Source organism: Pseudophryne corroboree, chromosome 5, assembly GCF_028390025.1.
Source record: "Pseudophryne corroboree isolate aPseCor3 chromosome 5, aPseCor3.hap2, whole genome shotgun sequence".
Classification (NCBI taxonomy): Eukaryota; Metazoa; Chordata; class Amphibia; order Anura; family Myobatrachidae; genus Pseudophryne; species Pseudophryne corroboree.
In genome coordinates, this window is record NC_086448.1 from 67,060,047 (window position 1) to 67,082,288 (window position 22,242).

The 22,242-nt window shown below is 49.4% G+C and overlaps 1 protein-coding gene and 1 long non-coding RNA gene across 9 annotated transcripts in view; one reads left to right on the top strand and one right to left on the bottom strand.

Annotated features, from left to right (window-relative positions):
- Positions 1-22,242, top strand: part of LOC134927192 (transient receptor potential channel pyrexia-like) — a 513,867-nt gene that overhangs the window by 388,860 nt on the left and 102,765 nt on the right. For all 8 annotated transcript variants that reach the window (XM_063921321.1, XM_063921322.1, XM_063921327.1 and 5 more), the window contains one exon: positions 2,257-2,427. In XM_063921321.1, coding sequence (XP_063777391.1) covers positions 2,257-2,427 — 171 coding nt within the window. The remainder of the gene's footprint in view (positions 1-2,256; positions 2,428-22,242) is intronic.
- The window catches only part of LOC134927194 (uncharacterized), a 132,118-nt gene continuing 113,863 nt past the window's right edge, over positions 3,988-22,242 (bottom strand). The window contains exons 2-3 of the long non-coding RNA XR_010177577.1: positions 4,319-4,437; positions 3,988-4,090 (exon numbers count right to left, since the gene is read on the bottom strand). This is a non-coding gene — a long non-coding RNA (uncharacterized LOC134927194). The remainder of the gene's footprint in view (positions 4,091-4,318; positions 4,438-22,242) is intronic.

Consider the following 22,242-nt stretch of genomic DNA (forward strand, 5'->3'; position numbering starts at 1 on the left):
CTGCCCCCTCACTGCACCCTACTGTTCACATTGCTCCCATCGCAGCTCACTGCCCCCTCACTGCACCCTACTGTTCACATTCCTCCCATCGCAGCTCACTGCCCCCTCACTGCACCCTACTGTTCACATTGCTCCCATCGCAGCTCACTGCCCCCTCACTGCACCCTACTGTTCACATTCCTCCCATCACAGCTCACTGCCTCCTCACTGCACCCTACTGTTCACATTGCTCCCATCACAGCTCACTGCCGCCTCACCGCACCCTACTGTTCACATTCCTCCCATCACAGCTCACTGCCCCCTCACTGCACCCTACTGTTCACATTGCTCCCATCGCAGCTCACTGCCCCCTCACTGCACCCTACTGTTCACATTGCTCCCATCGCAGCTCACTGCCCCCTCACTGCACCCTACTGTTCACATTCCTCCCATCACAGCTCACTGCCCCCTCACTGCACCCTACTGTTCACATTCCTCCCATCACAGCTCACTGCACCCTACTGTTCACATTGCTCCCATCACAGCTCACTGCCCCCTCACTGCACCCTACTGTACACATTGCTCCCATCGCAGCTCACTGCCCCCTCACCGCACTCTACTGTTCACATTCCCCCCATCACAGCTCACTGCCCCCTCACCGCACTCTACTGTTCACATTGCTCCCATCACAGCTCACTGCCCCCTCACCGCACTCTACTGTTCACATTGCTCCCATCACAGCTCACTGTCCCCTATAGCTCACACTTTCCCCCACACACCTTACTGGCAGTGACGTATGGTGGGGTGAGGCAGCGCCTGTCCTGGGGATCGGTATGGTATACCGATGCATGGGATGCCGAAGGTCAGTGTACGGACATCGGCATCCAAAGCGGTGGAATGCCGGCATGGGGGTGAGCACAACAAAGCCCCTTGTGGGCTCACTGCGCTCTCCACTCTGCGGGCTCGGTGGCTCTCTGCGCTCACCACAGGTTCTATTCTCCCTCTATGGGTGGACACCCATAGCGGGGGAATCACCTAACTTGCTGGTATTCCGGCGGCGGTATGGTGGCCCTGTTGGGATCCCGGCGTCGGTATTGTGACCGCCAGGATCCAGACGAGCGGTATGCTGACTGCATACCCTTATCCTGGTATATTATCACTTGTGTATATGTCACAATACAATACATAAACCAAGTATCCTGTGATTTTGCAGTATGAACCAAACATTGATAACTACAAATAGCAACAAAATGTAAGATACATTGTAAAAACTCCCTTAGAAATGTAACCTCTTGTATTCCGGATAAAGGTACAGCATTTGTGTTTATCAGATGCTCCTTATAATAAGCTCCATGCATGGGCTAATTGATCTCAAGGGCTTATTTGAATATTCCTTTAAATTTAAGAGTCCATCCACAATGAAAATGGTACACTTGAGTTGTCTAACGCTTGATGAAAAGCTTAAATGCTCACACTCTTATCCACCAATGAAGAAAGGCTCTTTATGGACAGCTTATATGGACTTGATACCATGTATAACACAGTGACTTTTAAGCTGGAACCGCTATTTGAACAGTCTCGTGCAAAGCTTACCCTGGCCTTAGAAGTGGAGGAATTGAACGATGTCTCCTTCTTGGTAGTGGGCGCCAGCTGCCCACACCGCTATGCAGCGGCACGGAGGAGGCTGTCAAGTGCAATGGGTGAGGACAGGACTCGCAGGATGGTGTTGGAGCGCGGCTTGTCCACCAAAGCCGTTCGCTCGTGGTTACGTAGCGGGAGCCGCCAAAGCGTGTTGCTGTGTGTCGGGTCTTTAGTGATGACCAGGATACCGGATAGCGTGTCGGGCGGAATGCTTGACACGTTTCTCAGCCTCTAAAACTGGGGCTGTTTCATCACATCACACGCAGCCGCTGCGGGCCGGGGAGCGACCATTAGCTCCCGGCCAGCACGCTAAAGCTGCGCTGGCCGGGACTACTCCTAAAGTGCAAAGTCATCATCGCTGTGCGATGCTTTTGCACTTCTGCGGGGGAAGGGGCGGCACTGACATGCAGGGCGGGATAGCCCTGTGCTGGGCGTCCCCCCGCATGTCTATGGACCTGATCGTATCCCTGCAAAATTTTGCAGGGATACAATCAACTCGGAATGACCCCCTTTGTCTCCCTCCACTTTATCTCTCTCTAAGGTTTGATGCATCTCCCCCTATACATCTAATGTACAGCACTAGTAAAACTGGCAGCTGCCACTCATACCTGTAAGTGACTGCTTTATCTTCTACAGGAATGCCTTCGACTGGATTGTGTACTTTCTGCTCCTGGCTGTGATCCTTACTCACATTGCTGATGTGATTGTATGGCGCAATGCTAATCTACATACATCTCACGTCCGTATTTTTGCTGTCACCATCATTTTCCTCTGGCTGCGGCTAATGAAGCATGCAAGAGCCATCCGGTAAGTAGCACCTTGACGTATTTATTTGCAAGTCTTCCAAAGTCCTTTACCTGTCCTCACTAATTTCCAGGGCGCGCTCGGATGACCCCCAAACTCTAGAGTTAAGCAGTTGTATCTCCCTGTCACCGTTGTGCTGATCGATTGATAAAACTGAAAACCTTATCACTATTCCAGTATTGTACGTCCGGTACCGTTAGGGCTGAGAATGCGACAGAAAGTGTAGTAGTGACTCAGGATGGGCAAAGTGATTTCACACATTCTCAAACTCTGACAAATTTCAATTATCAGCAAATTAATTTAGCAAATGATTTACGCTCCCTAGAGAAGGTTAATGTGAATGCATGAAGCATAAAAAAGACAATCAGCAAGAATGAAGAAATGTCACGTCTACATCCTTATATAGAGATCTCACAGCCGCTCAGCTCTCCCTCTACCTGGACTGGCTAGGGCAAATAGCCTGCGACTGTTAGGCTGTGCCCACACATAGCGGCCAAGCGGGTCCCTATGCAGGCGTCCCCCACACATGTGCGGCAGTCCCGCCCAGGGTTGCCAAGATAAATTCTGGGCCCCGGTACAACAACTTCCTGGGCCCCCCTGACCTCACTGGAGGGGGTGTGACCACAGAATTCTGAGGGCATGGCCACCCCTCTTTGGGGGCGTGTCTAGCACATCAGAAACACCCACTCACAGGAGCATGGCATGCCTCCCAGCCAGGGTTCTAGAGAGCCTGGCTGGGCCCAGGTACTTTTCAGGGGGCATGGCCTAATCAAAGAAGGCGTGGACCTGGGCCCCCACTGGGCCGCTCTATCAGACCTGGGCCCAAGTAATTTGTACCCTCTCTCGAAGTCACTGGTCCCGCCGCCGCCGGGTCCGGCTGCAGCATGCTGCGGTTGGGCCGGACAGCAGGTCAACGGGATTTAAATGTCAACACATACATTTCAATGCCGCACTGTGTTACAATGAAATCCTGTGTGTCACTGGCCGCATCCTGCAGACCAGGATCCATGTGAACACAGAACCCCCCTCCCGTTCAGCGGACTCGCTTGGCCGCTATGTGTGGCCGTAGCCTTACTCTTTGTGATTGTAGACGGAGTTAATAAACATTATACTGTAGGTACAATCAACTTCCTTCTGTAAATATTATATTATTATGTCATTTATTAAATTTTTAACCTATACATCATTTCCACTTATAAAAGTACAATAAGAGTCAATTATTGAAATAATATGATTACATTTCCAGTAGTTTTTTTTTTTTTTTACTTTTTCTATTTTATACTTTGTTTCTAGTAGCATTTGTTTATTTACAGGGTAGGACTGGCCCACCGGGGTACAGGGGAAATCTCCAGTGGGCCCCACTACCTGAGGACACACCCCCTCCTTTAGGAATCGGGTTCCAGACTGTGCATTCAAATTATACATTATACATAAGTTAAATTATACTGCACAACACTATGGTATATTTATCATGCATGTACTAGCAGTATTTACTACAGTATACCACAACAACCACCTAGGTGGAAGGTGCACTCACGCCCAGAAATTAGTCTCTGAAGTCACTTGTAAATTCAGTATATTTTTATTCGGGTTCACTGTTGATGCCGTATTTCATCGACGTTTCGGTCCTTATGCGGACCTTTATCAAGATTGGCACTTAAATCACCTATACAATCAGAAACAGTTACAATTAATATGTATAAGAACCCAGATTTATTCAACACCAACACCACCAGTGCCTCCCAGGCCCTGAAGACTGTCACAAAAACCAGAAAACGTATTAAAAAGCTGTTTTTTTATATATGTAAAAAAGAGATACTAGGAAATAATCCACGTGTGATGAAAGAGACACCTCCACCGTTAGGACTATCTGTTTAGATAGGCAAATGATTACCTGGACGGCAAGCCAGATCACTCAGATGTGTGGAATGGCCTTCAAAGTTGGCAACATGCCTGATCACATAATGAAGTTAAAAAGCCTATAACGTAGGGGAAGCTGCAAGGCGTAGTCACCTATTAGATAAATAACAGAGTAACTACACCATAAGAAAATACACTAACAACGTCATTTTGGAAAAGGTCATACCTAGTTACATGTAGAAATAGCTCATGGCAGCTTGTGGGCTCTGTACATGTGTCAGACACTCAGTCTGTAAGGAGGCACAACAGGAAAAAATAATCACCAACCGTAATCATGTGTCAGAAGGGAGCTGCAGGAGAACCATACTCACTGCTCAAGTGTCCAGAGCCAAATGGAAGCTGCATAAAGTTCAGCCTCAGCTGAGCACTATTTAAGGATCAACCACAGGAAGTGCCAATTAGGGAGATTAGTATAAACCCAGTCTCTCATTAACTGATCACCTCTCAGATAACTAACTCAGACCAACTGGGAAAAACGTTACAGGGTTCACAGGACAGGCAGTGGCTATCGCTAACGCACGGCTACTTAAATGAGTGTATTTTAACGATTTAGAAGGGCAACTGCCGGAGACGCGTCTTTTGCGTTCCACCGACCGGAACACCATGCGTTCCATTCCGCGGAAGTGGCGCTGGCCGGAAGTCTCTGCGTTCCACTCGCGGAAAGAACCGTAATTAGGCTTATCCACTGGCTAATGTTTAAAGGAGGTGTACAACCTAGAGGGGGGTGTTCTCAGAGAATGAACACTCCCCCAGGTGGAATCATCAATGTACAGGTTCACTCATAGCTCACAGGAACTCGGAGGTATACCGGAGGTCTCCTCACGTATAATCCTGGATTAACCTATGTGTAGCCTGTCAATCACCACAGAAGAAAAAGAGTGCAAATGTAAATAATGATCCATAATATGAAATGTCAAAAATGTCAAAAATGACATAAGAGGGCACCAGATCAAATGACCACAACTCACCCTACGCATACAAACTAACATATATCTGATCAACAAAGGCAAATTGAATACTGATGTGAGTGTAATATCTTTATAGTAATACATTGGTATAATGTAGTAAAAGATTTTAAATAATAAAAGGGAATAGTGGGTGGTGTGGTCATTGAAATTGGTGGACCCTCGTGACTAGTATAGGACCTGGGAAGGCTCCGGGAAACAACAGAAAAATATATATAAAAAACATAAGCAAGGACGTATAAATAACTGTCCTTACTTTCTTAATCTCTATACATAAAAAGGACATACAAAAATGAAAAAAAATAAAACATAGAACATAGAACATATAAAACACAAATCGAAACCCAGCCTGTATGTGCTGATTGTATCACAGTGCCCTATGTCCCTGAAACATACAAAGTGTGTTCCAAGGTATCCAATCAACTATGGCAAAATAAAATTCTAAAGAAAAATATTAAGGGGGTTGGCCTCATTGAGGCCCTTTGGTGACACTGTATTGAGTTTGTGTATCCAAAAGCTTTCCTTCTGTTTAAGTAACAAGGTGCGATCGCCTCCACTAACAGGTGGCGGCACCCAGTCAATCAGCTGACACTTCAGGGCAGATACTTGATGTCTAACTGACAAAAAGTGCCGTGCTACCGGTTTGTCAGAAAAGCCCACATTGAGGGCCGTGTGTATGGATGACCGATGGTTTGCCATCCTGTCGCGAAAGGGACGCGCGGTTAGTCCGACATAACATAACCCACATGGGCACTTTAGAAGGTAGACGACATGATCCAGTCGACAGTGGAGATGATATCTGATAAAGATTTTTTTCCCTGTGTGTGGGTGATACAAAAAAGGACCAGTGATCATAGATCTGCACGTTGTGCACCCCCCGCAGGAAAAACTGCCAGGTTTGGCTTGCATAAGCTGGATTTGAGATGTGTTCTGTTCAGGGAAAATCGTGGGTCTCATTAGTAATTGCTTTAGGTTGGCCCCTCGTTTGTATGCAACCATAGGAGCAGGTGTTTTAAGAAAAGGCAAACTGTTGTCGGTGGCTATTATTGGCCAATGTTTCCGTAGGGCCTTTCTGGTTGCACTTGTGGAACCATCATACTGAGTGGAACAAATCATCCGATTGTTACGAATGGGGTTTTTAACCTGTTGTCCATGAAAAATGCTGTTCGCTTTATTGAGACAGCGAGTAAGTACACTGCTAGTGTACCCTCGCTCCAGAAAGCGAGAAGTGATCTCGTTACATTGTTGATCTTTGAGTGCTGCGTTGGAATTGATCCTCATGGCTCTGAGGTACTGGGATATGGGCAATCCTTCTTTGAGGGCTGGGGGATGATGGCTGCTAGCATGCAAGGTCAGATTGCGGTCAGTGGGTTTACGGTACAATGAGGTGTCCAGTCGGTCACCATTTCTGGTGATACTGACATCCAGGAAAGTGATGTTAGTGGCCGATACTGTGTATGTGAACTTGATAGGATTATCCAAAGCATTCAATTGGTTCACCATGTCAAGAAACTCAGACTCGGTGCCCTCCCACAGCAAGAAGACGTCATCAATGTACCGTTTAAAGAAGGCAATCTTGTGCCCATACCTAGGTAACAGGTACGTATGTTCATAGTGCGCCATGAACAGATTAGCGTAGGCGGGGGCCAAATTAGACCCCATCGCGGTTCCGGCGATTTGAAGAAAATAATCATTTTTATACATAAAGTGGTTGCACGTAAGAACCAATGAGGTCAGTTCCAACACAAACTCAGTGGGGTAATCTTTGCAGGGGCTGTTGGAAAGAAATTGACGTATAACATCCAAACCTAAGTGGTGTGGTATAACGGTATAAAGGGACCCCACATCCATAGTGGCCAGAAGAGTGCCTTCACTAAGATGGGTAAATGTCCGTAGATGTGTGAGGAAATCCCCAGTGTCCTTTAAATAGCTATCAGTTTTTAATACCAAAGGCTGTAGGATACTGTCAATAAAGACAGCAATTGGCTGTAACAGAGAGCCTTCCGCGGCAATAATGGGTCTGCCGGGAGGGTGAACTAATGTCTTATGAATTTTGGGCAGAGTGTATAGGATGGGACACCTGGGTGAATTGATGGTCAAATATTTTAATGTGTCTTCACTTATGTAGCCCTGCTCAAAACCTAACTTCAGAAATTGATCGATTTTAGATTTAATTTTAGGAACCGGATTGGTGGTTAATTTCTGATAGGTCATGTCATCTGCTAATTGTCGGTTGATCTCCATGTCATAGTCGGTCCAATCTTGGACGACTATTGCTCCTCCCTTATCCGCCGGGCGGATGACTATATGGGGAGAATCCTTTAAAGTTTTTAATGCTTTCCTCTCGGCTATGGACAGGTTATCAAACATCCTTTTGGGGGGTGAGCTCTCAGAGTCTCTTTGGACTAACCGTAAATAAGTTTTGATGCTGGGATTGGAGGATGGAGGATCGAATGTCGATTTGGGTCTGAATTGAGGTATCTCTTTGTTAGTGGATTTGTTAGCAAAGAACTCCCGCAGACGGAGGGAGCGACCAAATTTATACTGATCTATAGTTTGTTGGAATGAATTAATTCTGCATGTGGGGACGAAAGATAAACCTCGGGCAAGAAGTTTAGTTTCCGCTGGACTCAGTTCTACGCTAGATAGATTAAAGACATTGTCACCTACTGTCTCCTCCTCCCTCTTCTCTTGGTACCCCCCTCTCCTCGGGTGCGGTCTGTGCCGCTTCTGAGAACCCTGGAACGGGTAGAGGAGGCCTCTCCTCCTCGATCTAAAAAACGAGTGGAGTCGTTGTTCCCTTCGTAATAATCGGTGTCTGAGGTAGAGGCGGAGGAAACAAATTCATGGGCAAACGGTTGGGCCCTTCGCCTAGTGTATTGTCTATTCTGACGTTCACTAGTATTGTTTCCAAGTAACCAGCGGTATACAGTATGCGTTTGGTAGTCGTTAGTTACAGTGGACAATTTTTTTCGTTTGAAAGAAATTAGATCACGTTTATAAGTGTCCACCTGTGTCTGTAGACGTTCGATCCAATTTTGGGTTTTGTCATTCTGCAGCACGGTGGTGTGAGATTTGATGGTAATATCCACTTCAGTAGATAATTTCTTTAACTCAATGCCAACTTCCTTCACTACCAGGGTCATGAGGTCAAGCGAACATTTGTTCAATACTCCACACCACCGGCTGCAGAAGACAGGGTTGTTTCTACCCAATGTTGGAACGTTAGAGATACGGAAACCCCGGGGGATTTGGTTTCTCCTGAGGTATTCCGACAAAAATTGACCATGTAAAGTCAAATCAACCTCTTTTTGTCTGTGTTTAAGCACTTTGTAAAACAAATCCACAGGGGTTTCGGCTGGTAAGGCCTCAAACTCTAATTTACTACAGTATAGATATTTATCAAGGGGGTCCTGACCATGCACTCTCCAAGCGTCTGTTGTGGCTGACCATACCCCTAAGCATGGGCCACTACTACTGAATTCCCCCAGTGGGCCCTTCATGCCCAAGTCTGACACTATTATTTATATGGCACCACCAATTACAGAGCCCTGTACAGAGAACATACTGCTGTGTCCTCATCTACCTTGTGCTGCATATGATGCGAGATACTGGTAGAGTACTAGGGGCTTAGGATTTGCACTTGTGGCAGTGTAATTTCACACAATGATGCATGGCAGGATGCATGGCCTACTGTACATTGTTCTTTTATTGCATTAGTACAAGAATAGGCGCAAATCATGTCATTTATTGAGCGAAAAAAACATAACACGCGGCTTAGTTGCATTTTTCATGCTGCACCAATTGGAGCTATTTGCCACAATTTGAGGATAGGTGCTTTTGGACACAAGTACTGTATACACATACTAGGTATTGGGTGATTCATCGCGCCCTACGGGCGCTCTTCACACCGTCGCAAGGGGCTACACCCCCTTAGCCCCTGCATGTCCTTTGGGCAGGCAATATTTGTATTATATGGAGTGTTACCTTCCAGCATAATGTTGTTAGCGGTTAAATATTCTACGGCCAAAGGGAGTGCGATGGTCAAGGGGGTGTAGGCCTTGCAACGGCGTGAAGAAAGGACGCAGGGCACGATGAATGACCTAGTGTGTTAATAATATGTTATGTGTACATAATGTAGGTATAAAGACATGGGCCCTCATTCCGAGTTGATCGCTCGCTAGCTGCTTTTAGCAGCATTGCAAACGCTAGGCCGCCGCCCTCAGGGAGTGTATCTTAGCTTAGCAGAAGTGTGAATGAAAGGATAGCAGAACTGCTACTAAAAATTTCATGCAGTTTCAGAGTGGCTCGATACTTACTCCTACCTTGCGATGACTGCAGAATGTTTAGTTCCTGGTTTGACGTCACAAACACGCCCTGCGTTCGGCCAGCCACTCCCCCATTTCTCCAGACACTCCTGCCTTTTTGCCTGGCACGCCTGCGTTTTTTAGCACACTCCCTGAAAACGCTGAGTTGCTGCCCAGAAACACCCACTTCTTGTCAATCAAACAATGAACACTCGAGCGACTGAAAAGCGTTGCTCGAGATTGTGTTAAACCACAAAGTTTTGTGTGAAAATACTTAGCGCATGCGCGCTGCGTACCATGCGCATGGGCAGAAAAGCAGTTTATTCACATGATTGTTGTGCTGCGAAAATCGGCAGCGAGCGATCAACTCGGAATGAGGGCCAATGTTTGGTAAATATCACATATACAGTGTGTGTATTGGGAGATTATTTCTCATATGTATATATATATTTATATAATATATACATATCACTATAAGGCCCTTCCCCTATATAACATCACATACACAGTGTGCGCGCTGGGGACTTATCCCTTATAACAGTATATGGTATTAGCCTCTCACCAGCTTCATTGTCCCCGCACACTGCACACTACAGACTCTCACTCTGCACCAGAAACAGCAACCAAGGCATGCCGGGAGTTGTAGTTTCTCCACAGCACTGCCGTGACGTCACAGTGACGCGCACCCTCCGCAGTCTATCATGCCAGATACACATATGCCCCACAGTGCCAGATATGCCCCACAGTGCCAGTTATTCATATGCCCCACAGTGCCAGATATGCCCCATAATGCCAGATATACATATGCACCACAATGCCAGATACACATATGCAGGGCCGGCTCCAGGCCTACTAGCACCCTGAGCGAGAAAATGTAAAAGTGCCCCCCCCCCCCCCCATGCGCGCGCCCCTGGAAAAGTGGGCGTGGCCTCCTGGAAAAGTGGGCATGGTCTCGTCCCCCAGCAGTGCCAGCTACACATGACATGCCCTCCAGCAGTGCCAGCTACACGTGATAGTGTTCACTTTTTAGGGCAGGTTGCTGATCACAGGGAGGGCACATTTTTAAGTTAGGTGGGCAAAATGATGTACATACTGTAATGCTTGTTGTTCCCATTTCCACAAAAATTTAGGGGAGTTACTTCGTGGGGAAGGTGCGTAGCCACATTATAGTGGCAATTCACCTTACACCACACAGTAGTGCAGCTAATACACATTGCACCAGGAAGAACCTCCTATAAGAGCACGTTAGACACATTGCGCCAGGTAGAGCACTGAGACACACTGCCCAGCCACAGACGCCTAGCGGGAACACTACATGATATGCCCCCCAGCAGTGCCAGCTACACATGACATGCCCCCCAGCAGTGCCAGCTACACGTGACATGCCCCCCAGCAGTGCCAGCTACATAAATGGCCACACAGTTCCAGATGGATAAATGCCCCCACAGCGCAGATATGCCCCCACAGTGCCAGATACATTAATGCCCTCACAGTGCAAGATATGCCCCCACAGTGCAAGAAATGCCCCCACAGTGCCAGATACATAAATGCCCCCACAGTGCCAGATACATAAATGCCCCCACGGTGCCAGATACATAAATGCCCCCACGGTGCCAGATACATAAATGCCCCCACGGTGCCTGATACATAAATGCCCCCACGGTGCCTGATACATAAATGCCCCCACGGTGCCTGATACATAAATGCCCCCACGGTGCCTGATACATAAATGCCCCCACAGTGCCTGATACATAAATGCCCCCACAGTGCCAGATAAATGCCCCCACAGAGCCAGATAAATGCCCCCACAGAGCCAGATAAATGCCCCCACAGAGCCAGATAAATGCCCCCACAGAGCCAGATAAATGCCCCCACAGTGCCAGATATGCCCCCACAGTGCCAGATATGCCCCCACAGAGCCAGATATGCCCCCACGGAGCCAGATATGCAATGCCCCCACAGTGCCAGAAATGCCCCCCACTGAGCCAGAAATGCCCCCCACTGAGCCAGAAATGCCCCCCACTGAGCCAGAAATGCCCCCACAGTGCCAGATATGCCCCCACAGTGCCAGATATGCCCCCACAATGCCAGATACATAAATGCCCCCACAGTGCCAGATATGCCCCCACAGAGCCAGAAATGCCCCCACAGAGCCAGAAATGCCCCCACAGTGCCAGAAATGCCCCCCACAGAGCCAGAAATGCCCCCACAGTGCCAGATAAATGCCCCCACAGTGCCAGAAATGCCCCCCACATAGCCAAAAATGCCCCGTGTGCCAGAAATGCCCCCACAGTGCCAGATAAATGCCCCCACAGTGCGGATCCCCCCCCCCCCCCCCCAAATACCTGCGGCGCTGGGGAGGAGTACTGCTGTCCGCCTGTCCGACGAGTGTGGGAGTGCTGGCGGGCGGGCGGCCGGGCGAGTGAGAGTGAGCCTGAGCCTGGGTCTGGGTGCGGGCTGGCGGCCACTTGTGTGCGCTATGCGCGGCGCCGGCGTCTGACGTTAGACACCGGCGCCGCACAGCGCGCATAGCGCACACACAGCGCGACGGGCAAATGCTGCACACACAGGGCCGGCTCCAGCATCGAATATGGCGGCGCCAACGCGCGGCGCCCATTAAGGGTGGCGCCCTGCGCGGCCGCTCTATTCGAACATGCCTAGAGCCGGCCCTGCACATATGCTCCACAGTGCCAGATATGCCCCACAGTGCCAGTTATTCATATGCCCCACAGTGCCAGAAATGCCCCATAATGCCAGATATACATATGCCCCACAATGCCAGATATACATATGCCCCACAGTGCCAGATATGCCCCACAGTGCCACTTATACATATGCCCCACAGTGCCAGATATGCCCCATAATGCCAAATATACATATGCCCCACAATGCCAGGTAAACATATGCCCCACAATGCCAGATATACATATGCCCCACAGTGCCAGTTATACATATGCCCCACAGTGGCAGATATGCCCCACAGTGCCAGATATACATATGCCCCACAGTGCCAGTTATACATATGCCCCACAGTGCCAGATATGCCCCACAGTGCCAGTTATTCATATGCCCCACAGTGCCAGATATGCCCCATAATGCCAGATATACATATGCCCCACAATGCCAGGTAAACATATGCCCCACAATGCCAGATATACATATGCCCCACAGTGCCAGTTATACATATGCCCCACAGTGGCAGATATGCCCCACAATGCCAGTTATACATATGCCCCACTATGCCAGTTATACATATACTCTACAGTGGCAGATATGCCCCACAATGCCAGATATACATATGCCCCACAATGCCAGATATACATATGCCCCACAATGCCAGTTATACATATGCCCCACAATGCCAGATATACATATGCCCCACAATGCCAGATATACATATGCCCCACAATGCCAGTTATACATATGCCCCACAATGCCAGATATACATATGCCCCACAATGCCAGATATACATATGCCCCACAATGCCAGTTATACATATGCCCCACCCACCCCACACCTCCCACCTCCCTCCCGAAACTCACCCACTGCTGCTGTGTCAGGGTCGGGGGAACGGAAAGGAGAGCGGAGTGAGGACCCATCCCTCAATGCTGCTCAGTCAGACTCTGGTGGTCTCCGGCCGCGGCGTGTATCTTCTCAACTAAGCACCGGTTCGTTAGCCAATCAGTGCTCGTGGACCGGCAGCCATGGCTCCTGATTGGCTGCCGATCCACGAGCTCTGATTGGCTAACGAACCGGTGCTCAGTTGAGAAGATACGTGCCGCGGCCGGAGACCAAAGTCTGACTAAGAAGCACCGAGGGACGGGACCGCGCTCTCCTCTCCTTCCCTGACACAGCAGCGGGTTGGGAAGGGGAGGAGTCGCACATCGGCGGCTTTTACTGTAATAGCCGCTAACGGCGGCTATGATGTGTGTGAGTGGCGGCCCGCGGGTACGGCGTACAGGCGGCTAGATTCTTAACGGTACGCTGTACCCATGCGTACCGCCACACTTGCAAGCCTGGTCTCTCCTATTCAGATCCGTGACTCTATGACTCAGGACTCCTAGCCACGCCCAGCGTTAGCACTTCTGCGTATGCGTATGGGGCGCAATGCGCACGCGCGACGTACTTTCACAAAAGCCAACGTAGTTTCACACAAGGTCTAGGGACGCTTTTCAATCGCACTGCTCGCCGCAGTGTGATTGACAGGAAGTGGGTGTTTCTGGGTGTCAACTGACCATTTTCAGGGAGTGTGTGAAAAAACGCAGGCGTGCCAGATAAAAACGCAGGAGTGGCTGGGGAAACGTAGGCGTGGCTGGCCGAACGCAGGGCGTATTTGTGACGTCAAAACAGGAACTAAATAGTCTGAAGTGATCGCAAGCTAGGAGTAAGTCTGGAGCTGCTCTGAAACTGCACAATCTTTTTTTGTAGCAGCGCTGCGATCCTTTCGTTCGCACTTCTGCTAAGCTAAGATACATTCCCAGAGGGTGGCGGCCTAGCGTTTGCACGGCTGCTAAAAGCAGCTACCGAGCGATCAACTCGGAATGAGGGCCACAGATCTGGACAAATATATATGAGATGTTTTAGTAATCAATCCATTGACCTACCATTATGTGTGGGAGGAAAAAAAAACAGACAAACACAGTGAGAAAATACAAACTCCACACCCTGGTCAGGAATTGACACAGTGCTCTTAGGCAGCAGTACTAACCACTGTGCAACTGTTGTCTGCCCTATTTAATTGTCCTTTACTTTTGGCTATTGCAAATAAAAAAAGAACAATATTCTAATAAAACAGTTTAACTACTTAACTGGCACAGTCACATGGGCGGCAGCTGCAGCTCCGGCACTGTAGTGTCCCAGCGGCCGTGTCATCCTGCTCTGTTCTCCCGGCGTATGAAGAGCAAATCTGTTATGCAGGGCTGGACTGGCCATTAGGCACTTCTGGTAGATGCCAGAAGGGCCGACGACTGGACCGTCCACACAGATAGCAGGGCTGGCCTAGCAGCGCAGCCTTCCGGCTCTCTGCTCGGCCACCCTTTGCCCACCCTCCCTCCGACCGGTATATAGATGGCGGCATGCCACAAGTCAGGCCCCCCTGACTCGTGGCATACCCCCATGAGCCATAGCCCGCCTTGTCGCGCACAGTCACAAGCCAGAGCTGATTCACAGCCCCATTCCTTCCCTGCTGTTATGTACATGTGCAGACCAAATTTCTTCCTGCCCAGTAGGCCTCCCAGCAGCATACTTGCCTACCTTTAAAGTCTCCTCTCTGGGAGAAGCCCGGAGAGGAGATGAGGAAGGCAACTTCCGGGGGTGGGGGATGGACTGTGATGTCACTAGGCCCCTCCCCTTGCTGGTCCACTGGTAGGGGCGGGGCTCAATTACACAATTAGCCCCTCCCCTTCATACGACTGCCAATAAGGTATTCATTTTATCCTTATCCTGCCTACTTCATTAGGAAGCGGGCGGGATTATGCAAGATGCGGGAGAGTCACCAATCCTACCGGGGGTGCGGGGGGAGTACCCCAAAAAATGGGAGCCTCCTGCAGTAAAACCACACCTCCCAACTGTCCCGATTTTCACGGGACAGTCCCATTTCTTTGGGACTATCCCGCTGTCCCACACGCGGGCTACAGTGTCCCGTGGAGGTGGTGGTGGTGGGGGGGGGCAGTTGGGAGCCTCCTGTCACTGCTGCAACGGAGAATAGACGCTGTGTGCACAAGCGTCTATTCAGTGGAGACAGAGGGAGAGAGGGCATGACAGCAGCTCACAGAGCGCTGGGCATGCCACCTCAGTATCGGAAAAAGGGCGTGGCTCACGATAGTGGGCCCTTCCATGAAGCTATGCCCCCTTTACACAGACCATGCCCCTTTTCGGGCACACATGCGCGTGTAGGTGTCCCTCTCCCTCAATTTAAAATGTTGGGAGGTATGGTAATACATCGGCCTGTGATTGCCAGCATCACAGTACATCATTTGTGCTCCAGAATACTTTGCAAACAGAGTCCCTGCTCCTCCCACTACATAACTCTCAGGGGTCTATTTACTACGCCTTGGATGGAGATAAAGGGGACAGAGATAAAAGTACCAGCCAATCAGCAACTACCTGGCATGTCAGAGGCTGTGTTTGAAGAATGACAGTTAGGAGCTGTTGGTTGGGACTTAGGGGGACATTTACTAAGCTGTGGTAAGAGCGGAGAAGTGAGGCAGTGGAGATGTTGCTCCATCAACCAATCAGCAGCTCTGTATAATTTTATAGAATGCAAATTATAGCTGTTACTTCAGTGCTGATTGGTTGCCATGGGCACTTCACTGGCTCACTTCTCCGCTCTTATCACTGCTTAGTAAATGTCCCCCTTAATCTCCGTGCACTCCGGAGGTCATTCCGAGTTGATCGCACGCTAGCTACTTTTACAGCCGTGCAAACGCATAGTCGCCGCCCACGGGGGAGTGTATTTTCGCTTTGCAAGTGTGTGAATGCGTGTGCAGCCGAGCAGGACGAAAAAGTTTTTTGCAGTTTCTGAGTAGCTCTGGACTTACTCAGCTGCTGCGATCACTTCAGTCATTTTGATCCCGGAACTGACGTCAGATACCCGCCCTGCAAACGCCTTGACACGCCTGCGTTTTTCCAAACACTCCCTGAAAACGGTCAGTTGGCACCCATAAACGTCCTCTTCCTGTCAATCTCCTTGCGATCGGCTGTGCGAATGGATTCTTCGTTAAATCCATCGCCCAGCAACGATTCGCTTTGTACCCGTATGACTCGCCTGCGCATTGCGGTGCATACACATGCGCAGTAGTAACCTGTTCTCTGTGCTGCAAAAACTGGCAGCGAGCGATCAACTCGGAATGACCCCCTTTACCTCCATCGAATGCTTAAACTCCTGCTGCCTCCATTCCCCTATGATTCAGAAAAAGAACTGGGGCACTATTATGAGGCGTAGATTTACTAAATGCTGCAGAGAGGTGTTTTTCTAGAAGCATTGGGATAAGGACTACTTCTAATGGTGTGTACACACGGGGAGATTTTTTCTTACAATTTTGACTATATAGTCAAAATCGTAAGAAAAGTTAGTGCAGATCGCAAGGTGAAAATCACCTTGCGATCCCGATTCGATGCCGATGCGCGGTCCCACATGGTCGGCATCGCAAGACTAGATAGACTGCGCAGGCAAGTCAATTTTGACTATCTCTGTAGCACATGAGTGTGCTTGCGATACTGACTATGTGCCGACCTAGCCCCTGTCGCATAGTGAGAATCTTACCGTGTGCATGGGCCTTAAATGTTGCACCACTAGTAACCCTTTCAGTGGCGCACGCAGGCGGGGGGGGGGGGGGGGGGGGGGGTCCGAGTACCTGGAAACCCCCCCTGATGAGCTTAATTTTCTATTTTTGAGACGGAGACACAGCTGTCTCCGTCTCAACTAAAAGCCACGATCGCGACCGTGAAGCTGCTGCCCTGCTACAGCAACGGAGAGCTACTGCACTGTATGTTGTACAGTAGCTCTCTTACAGAATGCCCGGCGGGGAGCTGCTGGCTGCGCATGCTCAGCCACAGCAGCTCCCTCCGTTCTCACGCTGCTGCCCATCGATCTGCTCCCAGTTATGTATGTATATGTGCTTGTGTATGTATGTATGTCTGTATATATACACTGCTCAAAAAAATAAAGGGAACACTTAAACAACACAATGTAACTCCAAGTCAATCACACTTCTGTGAAATCAAACTGTCCACTTGTGGACAGGAATAGACAAATGGAATAGACAACAGGTGGGAATTATAGGCAATTAGCAAGACACCCCCAATAAAGGAGTTGTTCTGCAGGTGGTGACCACAGACCACTTCTCAGCTCATATGCTTTCTGGCTGATGTTTTGGTCACTTTTGAAAGCTGGCGGTGCTTTCACTCTAGTGGTAGCATGAGACGGAGTCTACAATCCACACAAGTGGCTCAGGTAGTGCAGCTCATCCAGGATGGCACATCAATGCGAGCTGTGGCAAGAAGGTTTGCTGTGTCTGTCAGCGTCCAGAGCATGGAGGCGCTACCAGGAGACAGGCCAGTACATCAGGAGACGTGGAGGAGGCCGTAGGAGGGCAACAACCCAGCAGCAGGACCGCTACCTCCGCCTTTGTGCAAGGAGGAACAGGAGGAGCACTGCCAGAGCCCTGCAAAATGACCTCCAGCAAGCCACAAATGTGCATGTGTCTACTCAAACGATCAGAAACAGACTCCATGAGGGTGGTATGAGGGCCCGACGTCCACAGGTGGGGGTTGTGCTTACAGCCCAACACCGTGCAGGATGTTTGGCATTTGCCAGAGAACACCAAGATTGGCAAATTCGCCACTGGCGCCCTGTGCTCTTCACAGATGAAAGCAGGTTCTCACTGAGCACGTGTGACAGATGTGACAGTCTGGAGACGCCAAGGAGAACGTTCTGCTGCCTGCAACATCCTCCAGTATGACCGTTTTGGCAGTGGGTCAGTAATGGTGTGGGGTGGCATTTCTTTGGGGGGGCCGCACAGCCCTCCATGTGCTCGCCAGGGGTAGCCTGACTGCCATTAGGTACCGAGATGAGATCCTCAGACCCCTTGTGAGACCATATGCTGGTGCGGTTGGCCCTGGGTTCCTCCTAATGCAAGACAATGCTAGACCTCATGTGGCTGGAGTGTGTCAGCAGTTCCTGCAAGACGAAGGCATTGATGCTATGGACTGGCCCGCCCGTTCCTCAGACCTGAATCCAATTGAGCACATCTGGGACATCATGTCTCGCTCCATCCACCAACGCCACGTTGCACCACAGACTGTGCAGGAGTTGGCGGATGCTTTAGTCCAGGTCTGGGAGGAGATCCCTCAGGAGACCATCCGCCACCTCATCAGGAGCATGCCCAGGCGTTGTAGGGAGGTCATACAGGCACGTGGAGGCCACACACACTACTGAGCCTCATTTTGACTTGTTTTAAGGACATTACATCAAAGTTGGATCAGCCTGTAGTGTGTTTTTCCACTTTCATTTTGAGTGTGACTCTAAATCCAGACCTCCATGGGTTAATAAATTTGATTTCCATTGATAATTTTTGTGTGATTTTGTTGTCAGCACATTCAACTATGTAAAGAACAAAGTATTTAATAAGAATATTTCATTCATCCAGATCTAGGATGTGTTATTTTAGTGTTCCCTTTATTTTTTTGAGCAGTGTATATATGTGTGTGTGTGTGTATGTGTATATATATATATATTTCTCTAACGTCCTAGTGGATGCTGGGGACTCCGAAAGGACCATGGGGAATAGCGGCTCCGCAGGAGACTGGGCACAAAAAGTAAAAGCTTTAGGACTACCTGGTGTGCACTGGCTCCTCCCCCCATGACCCTCCTCCAAGCCTCAGTTAGATTTTTGTGCCCGAACGAGAAGGGTGCATACTAAGGGGCTCTCCTGAGCTGCTTAGAGTAAAAGTTTAAAGTAGGTTTTTTATTTTCAGTGAGACCTGCTGGCAACAGGCTCACTGCACCGCGCCATTGCTCTCAGCAAACTTCACACTCCGGTCACTGAGGGTGCAGGGCGCTGGGGGGGGGGCGCCCTGAGACGCAATAAAAACACCTTTTTTGGCAAAAAATACATCACATATAGCTCCTGGGCTATATGGATGCATTTAACCCCTGCCAATTTTTCCATAAAAAAGCGGGAGAAATGCCGCCGAGAAGGGAGCGGAGCCTATCTCCTCAGCACACTGGCGCCATTTTTTCCTCACAGCTCCGTTGGAGGAAGGCTCCCTGACTCTCCCCTGCAGTCCTGAACTACAGAAACAGGGTAAAACAAGAGAGGGGGGGCACTAATTTGGCAGATAAATATATACAGCAGCTATATCAGCGAAAAACACTTATATAAGGTTATCCCTATATATATATATATATATAGCGCTCTGGTGTGTGCTGGCAAACTCTCCCTCTGTCTCCCCAAAGGGCTAGTGGGGTCCTGTCCTCTGTCAGAGCATTCCCTGTGTGTGTGCTGTGTGTCGGTACGTTGTGTCGACATGTATGAGGAGGAAAAATGGTGTGGAGGCGGAGCAATTGCCTGTGTTAGTGATGTCACCCCCTAGGGAGTCGACACCTGACTGGATGGTCTTATGGAAAGAATTACGCGATAGTGTCAGCACTTTACAAAAGACTGTTGACGACATGAGACAGCCGGCAAATCAGTTAATACCTGTACAGGCGTCTCAAACACCGTCAGGGGCTCTAAAACGCCCGTTACCTCAGGTCGATACAGACACTGATACGGACACTGACTCCAGTGTCGACGGTGAGGAAACAAACGTATTTTCCAGTAGGGCCACACGTTACATGATCACGGCAATGAAGGAGGTTTTGAACATTTCTGATACTACAAGTACCACAAAAAAGGGTATTATGTGGGGTGTGAAAAAACTACCCGTAGTTTTTCCTGAATCAGATGAATTAAATGAGGTGTGTGATGAAGCGTGGGTTTCCCCTGATAAAAAACTGCTAATTTCTAAAAAATTATTGGCATTATACCCTTTCCCGCCAGAGGTTAGGGCACGTTGGGAAACACCCCCTAGGGTAGATAAGGCGCTCACACGCTTATCAAAACAAGTGGCGTTACCGTCTCCTGATACGGCCGCCCTCAAGGAACCAGCTGATAGGAAGCTGGAAAATATCCTAAAAAGTATATACACACATACTGGTATTATACTGCGACCAGCAATCGCCTCAGCCTGGATGTGCAGTGCTGGGGTGGCTTGGTCGGATTCCCTGACTGAAAATATTGATACCCTGGACAGGGACAATATATTATTGACTATAGAGCATTTAAAGGATGCATTTCTATATATGCGAGATGCACAGAGGGATATTTGCACTCTGGCATCAAGAGTAAGTGCGATGTCCATTTCTGCCAGAAGAGGGTTATGGACGCGACAGTGGTCAGGTGATGCGGATTCCAAACGGCATATGGAAGTATTGCCGTATAAAGGGGAGGAGTTATTTGGGGTCGGTCTATCGGACCTGGTGGCCACGGCAACGGCTGGAAAATCCACCTTTTTACCCCAGGTCACCTCTCAGCAGAAAAAGATACCGTCTTTTCAGGCTCAGTCCTTTCGTCCCCATAAGGGCAAGCGGGCAAAAGGCCACTCATATCTGCCCCGGGGCAGAGGAAGGGGAAAAAGACTGCAGCAGACAGCCTCTTCCCACGAACAGAAGCCCTCCCCCGCTTCTGCCAAGTCCTCAGCATGACGCTGGGGCCTTACAAGCGGACTCAGGCACGGTGGGGGCCCGTCTCAAGAATTTCAGCGCGCAGTGGGCTCACTCGCAAGTGGACCCCTGGATCCTGCAGGTAGTATCTCAGGGGTACAAATTGGAATTCGAGACCTCTCCCCCTCGCCGGTTCCTGAAGTCTGCTTTACCAACGTCTCCCCCCGACAGGGAGGCGGTATTGGAAGCCATTCACAAGCTGTATTCCCAGCAGGTGATAATCAAGGTACCCCATCTACAACAGGGAAAGGGGTATTATTCCACGCTGTTTGTGGTACCGAAGCCGGACGGCTCGGTGAGACCCATTTTAAATCTGAAATCCTTGAACACTTACATAAAAAGGTTCAAGTTCAAGATGGAGTCACTCAGAGCAGTGATAGCGAACCTGGAAGAAGGGGACTATATGGTGTCTCTGGACATCAAGGATGCTTACCTCCATGTCCCAATTTGCCCTTCTCACCAAGGGTACCTCAGGTTTGTGGTACAGAACTGTCACTATCAGTTTCAGATGCTGCCGTTTGGATTGTCCACGGCACCCCGGGTCTTTACTAAGGTAATGGCCGAAATGATGATTCTTCTTCGAAGAAAAGGCGTCTTAATTATCCCTTACTTGGACGATCTCCTGATAAGGGCAAGGTCCAGAGAACAGTTAGAGGTCGGAGTAGCACTATCTCAAGTAGTACTACGACAGCACGGATGGATTCTAAATATTCCAAAATCGCAGCTGATTCCGACGACACGTCTGCTGTTCCTAGGGATGATTCTGGACACAGTACAGAAAAAGGTGTTTCTCCCGGAGGAGAAAGCCAGGGAGTTATCCGACCTAGTCAGGAACCTCCTAAGACCAGGCCAAGTGTCAGTGCATCAATGCACAAGGGTCCTGGGAAAGATGGTGGCTTCTTACGAAGAGATTCCATTCGGCAGATTCCACGCAAGAACTTTTCAGTGGGATCTGCTGGACAAATGGTCCGGATCGCATCTTCAAATGCATCAGCGGATAACCCTGTCTCCAAGGACAAGGGTGTCTCTCCTGTGGTGGTTACAGAGTGCTCATCTCCTAGAGGGCCGCAGATTCGGCATTCAGGATTGGGTCCTGGTGACCACGGATGCCAGCCTGAGAGGCTGGGGAGCAGTCACACAGGGAAGAAATTTCCAGGGCTTGTGGTCAAGCATGGAAACGTCACTTCACATAAATATCCTGGAACTAAGGGCCATTTACAATGCCCTAAGTCAGGCAAGGCCTCTGCTTCAGGGTCAGCCGGTGTTGATCCAGTCGGACAACATCACGGCAGTCGCCCACGTAAACAGACAGGGCGGCACAAGAAGCAGGAGGGCAATGACGGAAGTTGCAAGGATTCT